This window comes from Oncorhynchus tshawytscha, linkage group LG03 (genome assembly GCF_018296145.1).
Source record: "Oncorhynchus tshawytscha isolate Ot180627B linkage group LG03, Otsh_v2.0, whole genome shotgun sequence".
Lineage (NCBI taxonomy): Eukaryota > Metazoa > Chordata > Actinopteri > Salmoniformes > Salmonidae > Oncorhynchus > Oncorhynchus tshawytscha.
In genome coordinates, this window is record NC_056431.1 from 19,950,506 (window position 1) to 19,971,844 (window position 21,339).

General features: G+C 42.8%; 1 protein-coding gene across 5 annotated transcripts; it reads left to right on the forward strand.

The window, feature by feature from the left end:
* The first annotated feature begins 626 nt into the window (after positions 1-626).
* On the forward strand, positions 627-21,238 carry LOC112229687 (ral guanine nucleotide dissociation stimulator-like 2). 5 transcript variants are annotated; one of them, XM_024395661.2, is made up of 21 exons: positions 638-907; positions 2,078-2,193; positions 2,370-2,539; positions 10,165-10,212; positions 10,334-10,417; positions 10,561-10,724; positions 10,892-10,948; positions 11,075-11,268; positions 11,593-11,696; positions 12,537-12,752; positions 13,463-13,566; positions 14,342-14,426; positions 15,332-15,391; positions 15,876-15,962; positions 16,107-16,139; positions 16,442-16,563; positions 16,695-16,784; positions 17,877-17,970; positions 18,308-18,532; positions 18,751-18,865; positions 18,961-21,238. In XM_024395661.2, the coding sequence occupies exons 3-21, from the start codon at positions 2,381-2,383 to the stop codon at positions 19,131-19,133; spliced, it is 2,214 nt and encodes a 737-aa protein (XP_024251429.1). In that variant the 5' UTR covers positions 638-907; positions 2,078-2,193; positions 2,370-2,380; the 3' UTR covers positions 19,134-21,238. The 5 variants fall into 5 exon arrangements, with proteins under 5 accessions (XP_024251457.1, XP_024251429.1, XP_024251420.1 ...); XM_024395652.2 differs by lacking the exon at positions 2,078-2,193; XM_024395671.2 differs by lacking the exons at positions 2,078-2,193; positions 10,165-10,212.
* The last annotated feature ends 101 nt before the right edge of the window (positions 21,239-21,339 follow it).

Below are 21,339 nucleotides of genomic sequence, written 5' to 3' on the forward strand. Positions count from 1 at the left end.
ATAGCATATGATAGCCTGAGAGAACACACTAAATGTATTCAGTAAAGTGTTAGGAAATATAATATCTGTTTGGTCTTCTTGCTGTCAATTTGCAGTCTAGACTTTATTTTGAATTGTGTTCCGGCTCCCTGAACATCCGCTCAAAAAAAATAGTCCCGCGGTTGAATCTAGTTGATGATCCCAGAACTAGAGTTTAAAGCTTCCTGTCTAGCATATCTTTCCTCTGTGGTGCACCTTGGAAGGAACCTTTTTTTACACGAAAAAATAAAAACAAACAAGAAAAGGACAAATCTGAGGGGGCACATACCCTTATGGCCCCTGTGGGCATGACATCCTGTAATGCCTTCCAGCAGTGTCGGGTCAATTTCCTTTTGGAAATGTTTCCCCATACTGTCAGCATTGGAGGAAAAAAATGTGGCAGATATCTTATTTCCATAGGGAACTATTGGTTATGTTCTTAAACCCTAATTTTAGGAGCCCGTAGATGACTTGACATGTTTAATATTGTACACCACACACAGTCCACATGGACTATATTTCCGAGATGACCACTTTTTCCCCCTCTCTCAGCCAGCGAAACAAGTGTAGGCTATGTTGCTAAACGCGCTGAGCACAAGTCTACAGGAACTGCGCCGTCAGAGCACAGAGAGAGAGAGAGCAGTGACGGAGTGAGCTGCACACGAATGTGCTCAGTGCTGCTATCAGCCGATAGAAGCTTGACAGGCGACCAGAGGGGGACACAGATACTGATAGAGGGGGAGAGAGACTCTCTTCCGACGTCGGTGCTGGAACGGATGAGCGCGACATTCGTCCACTAACCGGTTACCGTATATTCCACGGCGGCAGACACTACAGATATCCAATGCTGGCGGAATTTAGCTGACCATAGTTGGACACGCAACATTCAGTAAGTTCGTTCATACGATACAGCCATGAATGACACTTTGTATTTTCATCACCTCTTTAGTTGCAGGGCCCTCATAGCATTGAATATCATATGGCCTTCTATAAATAGGCCTAAACCTTATGTATTTGTGTTACTAAAGAAACAAATGCTTTACACGCAAACTTTATCATCATATTCCGTTTACTCCCAATAGTGTCTTGTTTCCTATGATTTAAGGTGAACACAATTTGGTTGAGAAATCAATACAGCAGCACCCATCGGTTGGTTGAATTGAAAGGGAACGTGTCCAATTGGGGTGTGACCATCTGTAGCCTAGTTACAATGTGGACTCACTCATGCAGATCTACATGTCATGTTTACCTTCCTCAAAAAGGCAGCAATGTCAGGAATGGAAGTTATTCAGACCTTTGGATAACCGTTGGTTGGTTCTGATGACAAACTAACAGTCAGTATATAGACACATTTTACAGATATGTTTTCCTATTACCAATATATATTTTTTAACAACGCTAGGCCTAATTATATGCATTCCCTCAAGACTGAAATACACTTAAAAGTTTAGTACCGTATTTCCAAAGATGATGTGATTGAATTGATGGTGTCCCATATAAGCCTATTGTATAACAGTGCATGTAGGGTAGAAAAGTGTGTTTCATTTCACAGACAAAGAGCTATATATGACAGGTAGCCCAAAACAAATCGAATCAAATTGTATTTGTCACAGGCGTCGAATACAACAGGTAGACCTTACAGTGAAATGTTTACTTACAAGCCCTTAACCAACAATGCAGTTTTAAGAAAAATACCAACAAAAAAAGAAATAAAGTGACAAATAATTAAAGAGCAGCAGTAAAATAAAATAAAATAACAATACCAAACCCTTAATTATACAGATAAAGATGAAACATAAAATGTTTGTTACACCTATTTAAACACCTTTAGCATCATAACTGAAGTAATGACATTAACCATACAAGAACAGCAAGTCTTGTGACATATCCACATGCTGTACATTCCTATACAGTAGCCTACACCACACTTGCTTGGCAAAAAAATGTCCTGACACAGTTTCATTCATGTGAATCAGCAATGCATCATCGCATGAATATCTGCCATCTCTAAATATATATATAGTGGTACATGTCAACATCCTCCTCCACTGTGTAACAGTGGTTTCTAGATTTCCATCATCATGGCAATCCACATCAGAGAGAAGGGAAAATGAAGGAAGACCTGGCATTCAAATTCAGTGCTGGAGCAGGGCACAGTGAAATGTAAATCATCATGTAAGCAAATCAACTGCTACCACCAAAGCTTTGGTACACAATTATTTTAATTGTAGGGTATATATACTATTGTGCTTCTTTTTTTATGCCTTTCAGAGTTGGTTAAAGTCCATGAACAATGACATTTTCTGAGTTGAAAATTGAAATTGTGCCTATTGTTTATTTTGTGTCTCTAGCTGTTGGTGCCATGATCCCTCGTAGTATGCGAACAGGTGGGATGGCCCTGCCAGGGGTGGAGTCAAGGGATGTACCCCTCATTGGCTACCGGCCTTTAGCGCCTGACGATGTTCCCCTCAGCAGCCAATCAGGGCAAGTGACTGACTGTACTGGACTGGACTCCTCTGAGGTTGGAAGTGATTTTATATTTGATTAACTTGATTAGGAACATGTACTGTAAGTAACTCATTCACAGCAATTAAAATGCAGTAGTAGTTTCATTGTGATGAGAGACATCAAGGTGCAGTTGCACTTTAATACCTGTAAAGTTATGGGGGGCACTGTTTCTTGTTCTCTCATATAAGCAAACTTTCTCCAGTGGTCTCATATTAAAAAGGTTCACCAGATATGGTGAATCCAATAAATGGCTGATTTGATCATATAATTTAAAGATGCACTGTGCAGAAATCGCTCTGCCATTTCCTTGTTGTTAAAATTCTAATAGTTTGCCTATTTTCAGTTTATGTGACAAAACAAGCAAGTATAGTGTACAGCAGGGTTTCCCAAACTCGGTCCTGATGTGAGCTATTTCTAGAAGTCTTAAAAAATAAAACTGAAGACAGGGAAGGATAGAAATAGCTCACATAGAACAGCTCTACAGCGTTTTAGACTTGCTTTCAATGAGAATAACAGATCTATAACAGATCTATAACTTACTCTATGTGAATTTGTCGGGTCGCCCAAAAAATTACTTATTGCAGCTTTAAGTCAGGTTGTCCTCTTAGTCTTGCCCTTTAAAATTGATCACATTCCTCAGACCAATGCTCATGTCTTGAGATTTCCAAGACTACTGTAACATTTTTGCTAAGATGTTGCTTTCTTGAGCATGACTTTTTTTTGACCATATTACATGTATTTTGTCATATAATTCACTATTTATTTATTTCCAGCTGAATTCCCCTGAAACAGAAAGGGTTGTGTTAGTTGTTTTGAAAGTGTGCAAACCTGGACAGGTTGACAGCACGCAGGTTTTTCTCACAATGTATAACCTTTGTTAATGTTCCATTGGCCCGAGACAGAGGCTGTCAAGGTTTTATCAGACTAGTTGTGGCAGTCAATTTCTGGGTTATTCTACTCTAGTCACACAGCCTTGTTGTTCTGTCACTGATGTCTGGGTTTTACTCCTTTTCAACCCTAAAGTACACAGATAATTGTTTCCATTGTAAGTTCTCTCCTCTTTTTAGGAAAGAATGTGTTTGTGAGATATTATACTACTTCATTTTTAACACTTAGGCCTATGTCATTTCATCACTTTGATTTTACAAATCATTATATTTGCCCAATAATTGCAGACCGTATCAGGTCAATTTAAGATGAAAGCGTGATTGCCATTTAGTTGATTGTCTCTTAATTACATATCAATTAACTCCATCATTTCCCATTGACTAACTCTCATACACTTGCTACTTGGCTTTAGTGCGTAGTGCACATGATGCTCGTCTCATTGGCTTTGACTTCACTTAGCATGCAGTCTCAAGAAACTCCCCGGGGCTATAAAAAGAAGACACCAGCTGCAGTGGTAACTTCCCTCTTGTTCTGTTTGTGTCACATGACATGACCACTGTACCAAGTGTCTCGTGATAAATAATCTATGGGTGGCCACCAGCCGGTGGGTCTATGTGTTGTGAGTTGTACACCTGCCACACCCCCATCTCAACTCAGATATCATAGGCTGGGTTTCAGAGGACATTCTATCAAGTGGAATTGAATCAAGCCACTTGTTCACTCTTTAATGAGGGAAACTTAGATGCATGTGAATGGATTTAGACAATGGGGTCAGGCCTCACAATGACAATCCATCCCCCCTGCAGGCAATGAAACGTTTACACACAGGGAAGCATGTTCTTTAGGTCAGGTTTCATAGATATGAGCTACATTTGTTTTGCAGGTATAGCTTGGTGGAATCATTTCAGTAGTATTTCGGCTTATCTTAAAATGGGGCCTATGGTTTGTCACATAGTTCTGTGGTGACCCATATAGTCTCCTGAATATTCATTCTGAAAAAAAAAAACGAAGTGTCTTGCCGATATGACCCTGATAGTTAAAACAACCTTATGAACCAAAGATTTCAAAGAGATTTCAGATAAGACTTTGATATAAGGACCATAGAGCAGCTCTAGCATACCACCGGGGCTCACTTTAAAGAGTAGAGAGGGTACCATGGGATGCACAGATGAAAGCGTGAGAAGAAGAGCGGGGAAAGATGGGAGGACGGGGTGGGAGCCTGAGAGGGAGAGCAAGGGAGCTGCAAAAAAAAACAATAGGCATCTTTAAATAAAACTTCAGAGGATATATTTACGAGCCCCAATTGTAATGCTGTGTAAAGTAGTCAACAATATTTGTGTCAGCGGTGGGATTTACGTTTTCACATGACAATAGCCTCCCATTTGCTCAGGCACCCATTTGTTCATACTGTATAACAACCATACATACTTATTTAAAAAGACAAAGCCCAAAATGTCTGATGTTGACAAACGAGTGACGGAAGTAGAACTTGAGACTGTGTAAAGACAGGGGGTGAAGATGGTGAGATTGTGAGGCTCTTTCCCGCCCTGCACCAATGCCTATCGTACGTAGTGGTCAGAGGAGGCCGGGTTGTGAGGGAAAGAGAAAGAGAAACAATAGCAGCTCGTCACGACAGCACGTCCTGCTTCCTGTGTTTGTCTCCGCTCATTATGTACTTCCTCTATGGAGAGAAAATATGGAAATATAGAGACAAGGAGCATGTTGAATCATGAGAGAGGTTCCACATACAGAGTATAAACATTGAGTTAAAACTAGCAACGATGTGAAAAAGTGGGCGATCAAAAGAAAACATTGGAAACATGAGCAGACAAAATGGGAGATTTGAATGATACAGTATCTGAGGGGAGTCAAGCAAATTTCCTTATCAAGATGTTTCTCATGGAATGAACCTCAGCCACTTACTTCCATAATTATTATCATCTGCTCCCTGGGCCAGCTTTTCCTTACAGCGGAGCAGCCAAGTCCTTGTATTGATTGTTGGGGAAAATGCACTCGAACAGATTCAAAGATTTTGCGCATTTGGTAGAACAGAAACACTGTAGGGGTTGTTACATGGCACAATATTAGACATCCTCATTGGTGCCTCTGTTCCATTGTCACTCACAGACTGAGATGTGGTGATTGTAGTTGGTTGAGGTTGATGTGGATGGTCCCAAGTAAGTGGTTATACTGTAGCTAACTGTACCCGGAAGAGTTGTGGGTAAACTTAAACTTAGACCTACTGCTTGAGACAAAACCACAATACCATGGAAAAAGAGGCCTACAGTAGACCTATGTTAAAAATGTAAAAAAGTTGTATTTAGCCTCACTTTTACAACTGCAGTGCCTTAGAAACAGCAACTGTGCTGTTAGCCTAGTTCATAACACCCTGATTAGTTGAATGCACAGTGCTACTTTAGGCCTACAGTACAAAGGCTTCTCTGTTTTTCGTGACCTGTTGTAGGCTAGCATTAATGACAACACACAAATAATCATCTCCAAAAGTCCTGTGTTCTATGTTTTTTCTGTGTACATTGAGCTGAAATCCTCTTCAACTGGTTTGCAGTCCATGTATTTACACAACCTTCCTTCTGTCTGTTGCATAGAGTCATATGTGTGCAGACAGTGCGTTTATAGGTGCCAGTAAACAGAGCTACAAAGGCTAACAAAGGCTAGTAGTCTATGCTAGCTAGAGTTCAAATGAAATTTGATTTGTCACATGCACCGAATACCAGTGGTGTAAAGTACTTCAGTAAAAATACTTTAAAGTACTACTTATGTCGTTTTTTTTTTTTTGTACTTTTTTACTCCATACATTTTCCTTGACACCCAAAAGTACTTGTTACATTTTGAATGCTTAGCAGGACAGGAAAATAGTCCAATTCACGCACTTATCAACCGAACATCCCTCGTCATCCCTATTGCCTCTGATCTGGCGGAGTCACCAAACACACATACTTTGTTTGTAAATGATGTCTGAATGTTGGAGTGTGACCCACGCTTTCCGTAAATTAAAGAAACAAGAAAATGCTGCCATCTGGTTTGTAATATATGATGATTCGTTTACTTTGATACTTAAGTATATGCCAAATATGCTGGTGACTTTTACTTTTATTTGTCATTTTCTATTAAGGTTGTACCGAGTCAATGTGCGGGGGTACGGGTTAGTCGAGGTAATTTGTACATGTAGGTAGGGGTAAAGTGACTATGCATAGATAATAAACAGTGAGTAGCAGCAGTGTAAAAACAAAGGTGGGGGTGTCAATGTAAATAGTCCAGGTGGCCATTTGATTAATTGTTCAGCAGTCTGATGGCTTGGGGGTAGAAGCTGTTAAGGAGCCTTTTGGACCTAGACTTGGCGATCTGGTACCGCTTGCCGTGTGGTAGTAGAGAGAACAGTCTATGAATAGGGTGACTGGAGTCTTTGATCATTTCTTTGGGCCTTCCTCTGACACCGCCTAGTATATCGGTCCTGGATGGCAGGAAGCTTGGCCCCGTTGATGTACTCGGCCGTACGCACTACCCTCTGTAGCGCCTTATGGTTGGATGCTGTGCAGTTGCCATACCAGGCAGTGATGCAATCGGTCAGGATGCTCTTGATGGTGCAGCTGTAGAACTTTTTGAGGATCTGGTGACCCATGCCAAAACCTTTCAGTCTCGTGAGGGGGAAAAGGTGTTGTTGTGCCTTCTTCATGACTGTCTTGGTGTGTTTGGACCATGATAGTTTGTTGGTGATGTGGACACCAAGGAACTTGAAACTCTCGACCCGCTCCACTACAGCCCCGTCGATGTTAATGGGGGCCTGTTCAGCCCTCCTTTTCCTGTAGTCCACGATCAGCTCCTTTATCTTGCTCACATTGAGGGAGATGTGGTTGTTCTGGCACCACACTGCCAGGTCTCTGACCTCCTCCCTGGTTAACATGCTAACATTTGCTTATGCTAACAGCCAGACCTAGCTTCTACTCGTGCTAACAGGCAGTAACCTGAACCAGTCTATCATTGTGAGGCTGTGAAAGTCTCCACCTGTGTGTCAACATGTGCTTACACCCTAGTGTCGTTAGCCCGTTGTGTAAACAGGGCGTGTTTTCTGCTTTATTCATTGACTTGGAACATTTATGAACTGTCATTAGCATATGTCACATATTAACAGGTCAGAGCAGCTTACCGATCACAGCACCTGTACACAGCCCATCTGTAAATAGCCCACCCAACTACCTCATCCCCATATTGTTTTTTTTGTTGCTCTTTTGCACCCCAGTATCTCTACTTGCACATCATCATCTGCACATGTATTACTCCAGTGTTAATGCTAAATTATAATTATTTCGCCACTATGGCCAATTTATTGCCTTATTACCTCTCTAATGTTACTACATTTGCACACACTGTATATATATTTTTCTATTGTGTTATTGACTGTACGTCTGTTTATTCCATGTGTAACTCTGTATTGTTGTTTTTTCGCACTGCTTTGCTTTATCTTGGCCAGGTCGCAGTTGTAAATGAGAACTTGTTCTCAACTGGCCTACCTGGTTAAATAAAGGTGAAATAAATAAAAATGTAAAAAAGTGTCAGAGGATGTAATGATCCTCAGAGCAGGTTTGTTGAAATGTTGATGATGAAGGATGAGTTTAGTCAATTAGGTCTGCCTCTAAATGTACTCTATTCATTGTAGGAAGAGAGGTAGTCAAACAGGTTTAGTTACAGATGTAGGTCATTCACACAGGGAAAGAGAGTGGGAGAGAAGGAAGGAGGGATTGAAAGAGAGAAGGTATTGTAAAGAGAGAGGGATTCAAAGAGAGAAGGTATTGTTCAGCCAATCGCTGCAGGCCATCTCATTGTGTGTAGGCTATGTGAGTCCCCTGTGTGTTCAACAGTTGAGTCTAATATTATATCATCCCTCTCCTGTGTGTGTATGTATTGTATGTGTGTGTGTCTCTGTCTGTCTGTCTGTCTGTCTGTCTGTCTGTCTGTCTGTCTGTCTGTCCGTCCGTCCGTCCGTCCGTCCGTCCGTCCGTCCGTCCGTCCGTCCGTCCGTCCGTCCGTCCGTCCGTCTGTCTGTCTGTGCCTGAGTGAGTGAGGGAGGGAGTGAGTGTATACGTTTGTATACGTCTATCTCTGTGTGTGTTATGGGTGTGTCCATGTGACGCGGGCCCACAGAGAGGTTGGCCCTACCTAATGACGGCTCCAGGTGTGTTTGTGTGTTAAGTCCGAGAGCCAGACTAACTGAAAGACAAAGACAAACAATCCCTCGGTCATTGAAAAACGACGGTCAAGGAGACAATAAGAAACTAAAAAGGCAGATGAAAGAAAGTGGACAAGATGGTGTTTGTAGCTTTCTTCTGAAGTTCTCAAAGAAGCTAAAGGCTTGTAGCTTGTCTGGACTTGTCGAGACAAAGGTAACTTGTGTTTTTTTGGGTCAATGTCAATGAGATACAGATAGGGGGGAAAGAGAAAGCGCAACAGACAGATATGAGATCTACAACAGAAACATGCTGCAGTAGGTGGAGCAACATGTTCTGAACCTTTGTCATGATAATAGAGGGACTATGGATTTGTATTTTATTTTTATTGAACCTTTATTTGACTAGGCAAGCCAGTTATGAACAAATTCTTATTTACAATGACGGCCTACGTCGGTCAAACCCTAACCCGGACGACGCTGGGCCAATTTCCCACCGCCCTATGGGACTCCCAATCACGTCCGGTTGTGATACAGCCTAGAATCGAACCAGGGTCTGTAGTTACACCTCTAGCACTGAGATGCAGTGCCTTAGACCACTGCACCACTCGGGAGACCAAAAATAAGATACTTGCACTTTGAATGAAAATTATGCATAACTGAGCATGGGCCTTTGGTACTCCAGTTCATTTGAATGAGGAAGTGGATACTGAAGGTGATTATAGAAGGCACCTCCACATGTAGAGAAAAAAAAGGAAATTGAGGGAGACGTTATAGGATACAGCAGTTGTTGCGTAACTGTGATGTCTGGTCAGTGGTCTATATGACCTGCTTTGAGCTTAATGCATTTGCACGTATATGTTGACCTGGATATTGCTCATCGTCCTATTGTGGTTGGATCTCAACGGAAGGGGGAAGTTAATGCAAAAGGAGGCAGTGCAATGCCCTAAAACGCTTTTAAACGCGTTGACGTTGTTATGGTTTACATGTTGAAGGATTCACACATGACCAGTCGGACTTTTGTTTGTGAAACTGGATTGTTGATGTCAGACTAGTGATGCGTGCATTTTTCAGCATGGAAAATCCCATTTTCATGGGCGTAAATGGCAGGGGAAGTGTAAACTGGTATATCCATTAATATATTACCCCTCGGGTACGTTAGGATGTTTTGCTGTTTTACTCGTAGTAGGCCTATTTCATGGAATGGTTCGGGGAATCTGTGAGCAGGTTATTTCAGTACAGTATCACAGCTGTTTTGCAAGTATTCAGAAGGCAAGTGTATTTGATGTAATGTTATAATTTCTGTTGAAATGATGCATTGTTTGTGTTCCAGAACATATGAAAGATGTTGTGATCCATCGGTTTAGTTGCGTTTACAACTTTACTGTGTATTGTTTTGTTTTAAGACCTACTCTAATTCACTTACGACCTTTTCAGATTCTGGTAATATTTCACCCAATAACATAATATGCTTCAGGGGCACATCGGGGCTTTATGCTAAAACCTGAGGTTCTGGTTCTGGTCATGTGACAGTACTTCTATTTATTGTATGTTATTGTATTCCACAGGGGGAGACTTCCCCCATGAAGACAACTTGGTACTGTCCTCTGGACTTGGTAGGTCAATGCAACTTGAGATATGCATGAATAACTAGATTTTGGTGACAGTGGGAGGTTTGTGCGAGAGTATGAGTTATGCACGTATTTTACTGAATCATACTCTTTCTCTCTTCCTCAGTCTACTGTGTTGGAGGAGGAAGAGGACGGAGTGATATACAATGTAGTGGTGAAGCAACAGCGTAGCGCCCCCACCAGTGCAACAGTGAGAATACATACCCTAATACACTGCACAGAAATTACAGTATAATTGCACCTTACATCCTTACACGTTAGCTTTGTCTGATTTGTGAAATTATTATAAATCTCTCTATTTCTTGCTCTATGTCCCTCCCTCCCTCCCTCCAGTCCAGCTCTCGTTCACAGTGTGTGAAGGCGGGAACAGAGGAGAAGCTGGTTCAGCACCTCCTCCACTCCTTCGCCATGGGAGACTCCTCCTTCATCACCATCTTCCTCGCCACCTATCGCTCCTTTACCTCAACTAAGAGAGTGCTGGATATCCTCATCGACAGGTGGGGAAGACAGAAGCAATGCATTGCACACCGGTTGTATGTAGTGTTACAAAATGTTTTGAAGTGCTGTAGAAAGACCAAGGGAAAGAAAGGAGACGTTGTGATGCCTCTGCGTTGTCCTGAAGAAACCATCTTTTGTCCATCTATTTTTTTCCCTCTTTCTCCAGATTGCAACATCCACCAGGAGAACGTACAAAGAGTCAGATTAGGCAACCCTTCAACAGGTGAGTCTAATACTATATCACCCCTGTCCTTTGTGTGTGTGTGTGTGTGTGTGTGTGTGTGTGTGTGTGTGTGCGCACTTCATGCATTTGTATAGATTGTCTCCCGGTCCTCTCTCCCTCTCCCAGAGCGGTGTGTATGGTGTTCAGTATGTGGTTGTCGGAGTATCCTGAGGACTTCCGCTTTCTGGGAGAGCCTGGTCTTCTGCTCCGCCTGGCCCCCCTGCTGCCCTCCGACCCCTCTGGGACAGAGATCAGGGGTCGCCTCCTCAGACTGGCACAGGAGCTCAGTGAACAGGCCCTACTGCCTGACTCTAGTTCAGGTCACTATACACTCTGGGTTTATGACAGTCATGGCACTGCCAACCTGAGGTTATATGAGGATTTTGTGGGTGGCATAACCGTAGATATATATATGGGCAGAACTCTCCTCCAAATTGTTTCGAAGAGTTTTCTGTGATAATCTTCAGTGTTCTATTCCCACTGTCTCTGCTGTCTACCATCCAAATCTGGTGGAACCTGCTTCTGTAACAACCACCCTGATGTGTCTTTCCACTGCCAACCCGACTGAATAAGCCTTTCATTTGTATCAGTTAATATAGACCTACATTCATTGGGATTAGTGTTGCATCCTCTCTGTCGTTTAGATAGGACCACCCCCAGCCCTGCTGACCCCACTAAGTTTGATCCCACCAATATCCTGGGCTTCCCCGCTGGGCTGATTGCTGAGCAGCTCACCAAGATAGAAACGGTGGGTTTAACCTCTGACCCCTACAGTATCATTACTCCTCCTAACCTTGTATAGATCATGGGAACATGCACTTTACTACAGTCTTAATTGTGTTCCTCTTTTTCTATTGTTACGTCTCTCTGACCCTTTCCTACGCATACTGGACATGTTTGCCACTTGCAGTCTCTCTGGCTATGCCTTGCTCTCTCTCTCTCTCTCTCTCTGCCTGACTGTCTCTCTCTGTCTCTCTTTCTTTCTTTCTTTCTCTCTCTCTCTCTGTCTGACTGTCTCTCTCTGTGTCTCTCTTTCTTTGTCTCTCTCTGTGTCTCTCCGTGTCTCTCTTTGTCTCTCCCTCGCTCTCTCTGTCTGACTGTCTCTCTCTGTGTCTCTCTTTCTTTGTCTCTCCCTCGCTCTCTCTGTCTGACTGTCTCTCTCTGTGTCTCTCTTTCTTTGTCTCTCCCTCGCTCTCTCTGTCTGACTGTCTCTCTCGGTGTCTCTCTCTCTGTGTCTCTCTTTCTTTGTCTCTCTCTCTCTCTCTCTGTCTGACTGTCTCTCTCGGTGTCTCTCTCTCTGTGTCTCTCTTTCTTTGTCTCTCTCTCTCTCTCTCTGTCTGACTGTCTCTCTCGGTGTCTCTCTTTCTTTGTCTCTCTCTCTCTCTGTCTGACTGTCTCTCTCTGTGTCTCTCTGTCTCTGTCTCTCTTGGTGTCTCTCTCTCAGTGCCTCTCTTTCTCTTTCTCGCTCTCTCAATCTTTACTCACTCTCTACCTCTTTTCCCTCAATCATGGTCCCTCACTCACTCACTCACTCACTCACTCACTCACTCACTCACTCCTTACCTCTTCCCCCACTCTCTCCTAACAGGAGCTGTTTGTGCGTCTGGTCCCGTACCACTGCCTGGGCTCCCTGTGGTCTCAGAGGGACAAGAAAGGGCGCGAGGGTGTATGTTGGTCCGTCCGGGCCACTGTACGCCAGTTCAACCGGCTGGCCAATGCTGTGATGGCTTCGTGCCTGTGGCCCACGCAGCTCCGCAGCCAGCAGAGAGCCTGCCTCCTGGAGAAATGGATCAGCGTGGCAGAGGTCAGCCGGTCATCATTACAATAGAATAACTTTATTGTCCACACACACCCGTTGAGTTTGGAAACAGCATTCCTCTGGAGGAATTTCAAGGTTGAATACCTCGCTCAAGGACACAACAGCAATAGGTTTGGGATTTTGAGTTGAAGTAAGAGAGTGGGGAGCAGAATACTAAGCTGTCTTTCTCAAAGACTACACTGTACTTGACTTTCCCCATAATACTTTCCTCTCTCTATAAAGGTGCTCACAGTAGATGTAGTACTGCCATCCTGTAACTTAGGAGAACAGTAGCAACTTGCAGCAGGGCTGTTTCTGCTGACTCCACACACACAATCACATACACTTTCCTGCTTACTTGCTTACACGCTCCCCCCCCCCCTCTCACACACACACACACACCGTCCGCAGGTTGCTATGGACACATGAGCAAGCTGAGTCACTGCCAGACCTCTTTCTCCTTCACGACTAAAAGCCTAGCTAGCTCCTGTGTGTGTGTGAAGGAACTTGTTTGGAAACACACACACAGTCTCACACACACTCTCAGCCTAGATATCATTTGTTGCCAAGACACTCACGTCACCTCATCAACAGGTTTTTATGGGAGAAGTCACTTTAGAAATGTACATAGTTGACCATGTCAGACAGCGAGTGCCAAACAACCCCATTGATCCGGCGGCAGGTATTCTCAGACAATCCTGTGTGTGTTTCAACAGGAATGCAGAGCCAGGAAAAACTTTTCGTCTCTCTACGCCATCGTGTCTGCCCTGCAGAGTAACCCAGTACACAGACTAAGGAGGACGTGGCTAGAAACTGACAGGTTGGTGGAGGAAGCATTTTGATTGGTATAACAGAAGAAAAAAAACATACTTTAACATATATATATATATATCCTTGTAATGTTTGTTGGATAGAGAGCGATACACTCTTAGGAAAAAGTGTTCCAAAACGGTTCTGCGGCTGTCCCCATAGGAGAACCCTTTTTGGTTCCTGGTAGAACCCGTCCTACATGGAACCCAAAAGGGTTCTACCTGGAACTGAAAGGGGTCCTTCTATGCCGGAAAGCTGAAGAACCCTTTTTGGTTCTAGGTAAAGGAGAGTGTGTTGAAATGGGCAGCCTGATTTGAACTCATGCTACAGCAGAACATATGCACTGGAGGCAGTGGCCGAGACCACTTGACCACCCTAGGCCACACCAAAACTTAGTTCAATTGCAGATGTTTTCATGGTATTGTCATTTCCATAACATTGTCATTCTCGTAACACTATCATTGTCATGACTGTCTTCTTTTTTCTTTTCTTTTTTTACAACACAGCCATTTCAATAACTCAGGAATTTAATCACATTGTCATTGATATAACACCATCCTTTCCCACAGTCAACCATATTTAACGTTCCAAAACAGTACAGCAGTTGATCATCTCATCTTGTTATCATTTCCCCAATCGTAGCTAAATTAATCATGGCTAGCTGATTCGTTTGGATGTGGATTATAGTAAGACCCAGTAGACAGCAGAGAAATGTCAGTCCAGGCCCCTAATACCTTCTTTGGGTGCATGGCTCATTGTTGTTGTCATGTGACTCTGTCTGACAGGGAAGCAGTGAGGAGGTACGAGGAGCTGTCCAACATTTTCTCTGAGAAGGACAACTACTCCCAGAGCAGGGAGCTGCTGAAAGAGGTGAGTCACAGTGATTGAGAGTTCCTGCACACACACGTACTCACACACACACACACACAACACGCACGTACTGTATGTACATACGCATGTACACACACACACACAGTGCACTGATGGACATCCCATAATACAAGCAATATGAGCTAAGGACAGGTCTCATATAAGCGAGTTCTGCTGTACTTTTTTCCATTAAATATATCCTCACACAGTGCAAGAGCTGGTAAATTAACATACAACATTGGAAAGAGCTGAAAGCCAAACTTGGACATTTACTATTCATGTGAAGTGTCGTCACAGATCACACCAAAGGTGTTTTACTCATCTCAAATCCATAGACGTTCAAGAGCGGTTGCACTACACAGATTCAGTGTAAGCATTACTCCGGGGCTAAAAATGACTTTGAATCATGAATCATGCCTTATAACCCAGAGGAAGGCTTCATCTGGGGGTGTACAGCCTCTCAATGTCAACGTCCTGTCAATCTAAATTCACCCGTTTCTCATCATATATTGCGTTTAGGATGCATTGTGAGTTTCTGACGGGGGTCTGGAAATCGGTAGGATTAGCAGCATTTTCATTCACTGTTTATACGTTGTGCATGCATCAATACCTTTTACATTAGCTGCAATTTCACCAAGGCATCCACACAGGAATTCATCTAAACATGACAGAGCTTTCATTTGAAAGCTTCACTCCAGGCTTTGATGTTGGAAAAATATCACACTGCCTTCTGCTGTGCTTTGATAATTTACCAAGCAAGCTGCTTCCTTACCCTCTCAGTTTGTCTGGAATTGAGGGCCTACTACCCAGTTACTACACAGGGTTTTAGAGCACATAGCCATGGTTCTAAATTCTACATTGTGTTCCAGATTGTCATGCTTAGATGTTTGTCCATTTTTTTTCAGGAAGGTACTTCGAAGTTCGCCAACCTGGACGGCAAGATGAACAACAGGAGACAGATAGGAGTAAGTGCTCTTATAAGCGAGTTTGAAGTCACTCACAAAGCTCATTATCATTTTGCCTTGAAGGAAGAAGCATGGAATAAACTGTACAAAGGGCATCAGATAACCCTTTGCTGATGTAACCTAATGCAATGCTGGTATTTCTTCAATAGAGGAATCGTTGATGGTTAAGTAAGGACAACTTGATGTACAGCACATTCACCGGTCTTAACCCAAGGTTCTCCATCTTAACCCAAGGTTCTCCATCTTAACCCAAGGTTCTCCATCTTAACCCAAGGTTCTCCATCTTAACCCAAGGTTCTCCGTCTTAACCCAAGGTTCTCCATCTTAACCCAAGGTTCTCCGTCTTAACCCAAGGTTCTCCATCTTAACCCAAGGTTCTCCGTTGAGCATACATTAAGTAGGCTTCATCTGTGTCTGGGAAGCCTGAAGCCCCATGCCTGTTTTTGCTTTTCATTGTTCTCCACCCTTCCCCTCTCTCACATAGTCCAGTGCCCAGGGCACAGTACCTTACCTGGGGATCTTCCTCACAGACCTCACCATGCTGGACACGGCCGTCAAAGACAGACTGGAGGTGAGTCCCTTCATATACAGTCATTTAGCCCCCATCATGTGTCCAGCAACGGGAGGTTGGTCATAAGCTCCGGTGGTGAAGTTGTAGTTGGTTTACCAAAATGTTGCATTGACAGTGACATGATATCCTGTTCCTCCATTTCAGAACGGCTACGTCAACTTTGACAAGAGGAGACGAGTAAGTGATGCGGTCAGGGCCTTTGCACTGCTGCTGTTTAGATTCCTCAGAACCCGCTGTCCACGTGTTGAGTTATTCCAGGATCCAGACCAATTCATTAGCCTCTGGCTCAACACAGCAGATGGTCTTCATAAATTGCTTTTCTGTTGTGCCTCTCATTAAACGTGTGGCAGTGTATTGAATTCTGAAGCAGTGCGTTCATGCACATATTCATGTTTAACTGCTAGCGTTTCGACTGATAATGTGCCATTGGTACTGGAGAGTCATTTGATGTTCATAATGATTTGTTTTTCTCTTTGCAGGAGTTTGAGGTTTTAGCTCAGATCCGACTACTGCAGTCCTCCTGTAAAAACGGTGTTTTCCTCACCGACGAGGCATTCCTACAGTGGTACCAAAGCGTACCCTCGTTAAATGAAGAAGAAAGGTAAGCCGTGATTCTCTTTTGGTTTTCATTCATTTTTACAATCAAACCATTCACGTTTGTACATACGTGTTATTTCAAACGGAACACTACAACTATGATGAATCGCTAATCACATTACATGATGTCTGCAGTTACAGACTGTCCAATGAAATTGAGGTGCCGTCCGAACCGAGCTCTGGTCGTACCCTGAACCCTACAGTGATCATCACACGGTGCCCAAAGTAATGTGGCCTATTATTACACTCTACACACAACATGGAAGTAGTATTCACTGCAGATACCTTTCACTATGTATAGTGAAATACATTGGTTATATGGGCTCAGTACTATTGTATAAGAATGGCCAGTCAGCATTTTCTGTGAACTATACTACACTACATGACCCAAAAGTATGTAGACACCTGCACGTCAAACATCTCATTCCAGAATCACGGGCATTAATATGGAGTTGGTCCCGCCTTTGCTGCTATAATGTCATCCACTCTTCTGGGAAGGCTTTCCACTAGATGTTGGGACATGCTTCCATTCAGCCACAAGTGCATTAGTAAGGTCGGGCACTGATGCTGGGCGATTAGGCCTGGCTCGCAGTTGGTGTTCTAATTCATCCCAAAGGTGTTCAATGGGGTTGAGGTCAGGGCTCTGTGCAGGCCAGTCAAGTTCTTCCACACCGATCTCGACAAACCATTTCTGTATGGACCTCGCTTTTTACAGCACTAGGCAGTCCCGTTCTGTGACCTTGTGTGGCCTACCTCTTCGTGGCTGAGCCGTTGTTGCTCCTAGATGTTTCCACATCACAATAACAGTACTTACAGCTGTAGCAGGACAGAAATATGGCGAACTGACTTGTTGTAAAGGTGACATCCTATGACGGTGCCACATTGAAAGTCACTAAGCTCTTCAGTAAGGTCATTCTACTGCCAATGTTTGTCTATGGAGATTACATGGCAGTGTGCTCGATTTCATACACCTGTCAGCAACAGGTGTGGCTGAAATAGCCGAATCCACTAATTTGAAGGGGTGTCCACATATTTGACTGTCAAATTTGTAGTAACGTGGCCATAAGTAATCAGTTGTGGAAAATTGACTTTGGGAGGGTCTGGGGGTAAATCCTCTGTACTTTTTTCCATTAAATATATCCTCACACAGTGCAAGAGCTGGTAAATTAACATACAACATTGGAAAGAGCTGAAAGCCAAACTTGGACATTTACTATGTATTTCTCAGGGGTTGAGTAAGATGTTTTGTAGGTTGTTGTCATGCAGATTACGGTGCATGATGAACATACATGATATGATTCTCTCACTTCCTTACAGCCTGAATTCCTCCAGGACCAGCCTTGTTGCTGACAGTGACGGTCTTTTTTACTTCCCCTCCCCCGTCTGCCACTTTCTTTCCAAATTCACTAAGGTAAGAATAAGACCTAACATTTACAGTTATTTTACGTACTTTCCCAAAAATATATTTGCATTGCCAGCTAGGATTGCAGAGCATGTAATTACTATTCAGGTACAAATGCTGGTAGGTGTTGCTGTTTACTAGTAATCAAATATGATTGTTTTAAAACAAATGCATGTCGTAAAAACATACAGAAGAGCACTTTTCAAAGAGGAAAATCTTTGATCTTTTATAATTCTCTTCTGTGTCTTTTTATTTGCTTTGGCCTTCACGGAACAGCCACTTTTTATCTTGTCATATCAGTAAGTATGTTTTTATTTTTTTATTTTCATCACTATTATTATTTCAGCATATGAAATCCCCCTCAGTTTCCTGTCTGGATGTTGACTCCTCCCATCCCACCAATGACCCCATCCCGTCTGCATTGACACCATCCACTCCCGTCAAATCACATCGTCGATCAGTCTCCTGTGGCAACAATCCCACCAATAACAACAAAGGGTCTGGGCCTGATATGCGGATCGTCAGGATACGGATGGATTTACAAGATGGGAATATGTACAGAAGCATACTGGTACTGAGCCGAGATAATGACACATTTTGAGATATTTGCCTTTTTTGGAATCAAATTATACACTGGACTGCACCCTGCACTCATGACTATTTACTTTAATCCACAAATATCTGTTAATGATAGTAATCCAAAATATTTCCTCAGGTTGTACACAGGATATTATAACTAGGAGTCAAGCTGTCTGGTATCATTGTCATTCTTCCTCTCTGTTTCCTCAGGTGACAAACAATGACAAGACGCCCACTGTGATCAGTTCTGCCTTAGATAAACACAGTCAGGACCCCAAACAGGCATCCAGATATGAGCTCATCCAACTATTGCCCGAGGGAAAGGGTAAAGACATTTCTCAACCCGACCATGCGAAGTCACTTTAACAGTTCTCTGTTCATATTGATTGTAGTGATGACTTTTCTTGTTCTGCCCTGTAGAGTTGGTCATCCCTGCCACAGGAAACGTCTTCTATGCCATGACTTCCTCTAGTGTGGACTTCCTGCTGCGCAGACAAGGAGGCAACACCCCTTTTCGCTCTCAACCAATCAACACAGAAACCAGTGCCACCTTTCCTCGAATCAAAGCCAAGGGGCGGAGACTGTTTTTTTGACAACAACTCTTTCCCAAATAGGCTACATCTGAGACATAATGTAGCTAGTTCTCAAGGACAGGTCACGATAAGAATGCAGGCAGATATCTCAGTGAGATGTGGCCTTGTCTTTCCTAATCTTTTTCCGAAGTGGAAACACATTCTGACCGAGCTTGTTCAAGCAAAATCTATCCTGAAACCTGTCTGAACTTGTTTGATGAACGTGTTCTTACCTGGGACATTTCAATAAATATGCTGCCCGTTTGTGTATACCAGGGAGGCCATTAGTGTAGAAGGGTGCATGTCTCTGGGTGGCAATGCATACTACTGCAAATATACACTGAGAACAAGACCAATGCAAATCTTTAACTGATGGTGAATGATGCTGTTTCTTAAGTCTCTCTGACCATTGGCATCTAATTTCCTATTTAACCAAATGGAATGGCCTTGTAACCAAGAGCAACTGAGGAATCCAAATCATCTTGCGTATTTGAGGAATGTGCCTCAGGTTCCATCATAGAGATGAATTGATAGTAGAGAACTTCATTAAATCAAAGTATTTGGGGGATATGACCTCCTTGAATTGACCATGACAACAAAGTTGAACATTTCTCCATAGAGAGTGGATACAAGCGGCATGACGACATATGACGTATGCAAGGCGTTTCAAGAATATGAATGGTGGGGAGAGCACTGGGCTGACATTATGACATAATGCATCTGAATAAGTGACAGACAGAGTCACTGAAATCTCTCATTATAGCAAAGCACGGGGGCTCATCAAAATGTTTTAACTTTGTATGTATACATATGTTTTTTTTTTAATGTGTTGACGATGTCATGATTGTGTTTACATTCACAAGGAGCAATCAACAAGTGTCAGAATGACATGTTATTCATTTTGAAGTAACAGGAAATATATGAAATTGCCCCAAATTGCAACCATTTCAAATGAGCACAACATGTTACAAAGATAAACATGATCATTTGGGTTTTGTGCATACATATTGAATGATATCTCCGGTAGTATCTTATGTAAAATACAACACATTTACATATACAGCCTTGCCACTCCCATACAGAAGTCATATTTTGAGTATTAACCATTAGGCATAACAACATCAACCCACAAACTCTTAACCTAAACAATTCACGTGAAGACACTAACGAAAGTCCAGACTAGGTTGTGCGTATTGAAAAGATGTCTACCATTGCACCTGAATGCTAAACTTCTCAATACAGCATAAGCTAATCTTTATCAATGGTCTCTGAATGGGTTTAGTTGGTAGTTGCAATGGAAGTCTGTCTGAAGTGTACTTCAACCAGTGCACCCAAAGTCAGTCCTCAAAGACCCATGCCAGGTTAGTGAGTTATTCTCACCAATCACTGAATGATGTTTAATTGATATCATCTCTGACGTTTGATAGAGATCTGACAGCTATTAAGGTTTCATTATGCAATGTCTTTAGTCCAGGAACTGAATGTAGAGGGTTTTGCAGAAGGCTCTGCTTCTCTCCAATGAGGATGAGACCAGTAGGAAGGAAAACCTGTATGCATAAGGGCGCATGGGGAACAGATTGTGGAAGGCCCTAACTGATGAACTCTTGTGAACTCTGGCAACACTACCCAGTGCTGTTGAAGTCTCTACTAAGGCTGAAGCATAGACACGGTAGTTCCAGGGAGAGGAGAGAGGATTCTGGGTAACGTAATTTGACGAAGTGTTAGCGCCAGGCTAAGCTACTGATTGTTTAGTGCCTTTCTCTCATTGGTGCTTGAACCACTTAGTGTCCCAAATGGCACCCTATTCCCTAATAGTGTTACCTTTCACCAGAGCCCTGGTCAAAAGTAGTGCGCTTAATAGGGTGCCATTTGACATGAAGCATCTGTGATGTATGCATTGGAATGTACAGTACATATGATGTACATTCACAGTGCTGTATATGCTGGCATGTTTATGCACTACATACGCTCTATTTGTTTTTGTGTGATACATTTCCTTTTTCTATGGATGCATTTTGATGCGACGGTAATATGAGGAATTTCTATGCAACTCCCCGGATGTGTGCCATAATTCTGCCGTGTCTATTCTTACCAAATAAATGTACACAGATGTACATCTAAAAGATTCCGACTGTGTTTTAGTATCTAGCTTGTTGGTGGATGAGGAAGTTTAATGAAGAACATTATGCAAAATATTTGTGCAGAAGACAGTATCTTTGCCTGTTTC

Coding starts and splice junctions, on each gene's coding strand:
- LOC112229687 (XM_024395661.2), top strand. CDS start 2,381: ATGATCCCTCGTAGTATGCGAACAGGTGGGATGGCCCTGCCAGGGGTG. Junction 10,213..10,333: donor GGTACTGTCCTCTGGACTTG/GTAGGTCAATGC, acceptor TCTCTTCCTCAG/TCTACTGTGTTGGAGGAGGA. Junction 10,418..10,560: donor GCGCCCCCACCAGTGCAACA/GTGAGAATACAT, acceptor CCCTCCCTCCAG/TCCAGCTCTCGTTCACAGTG.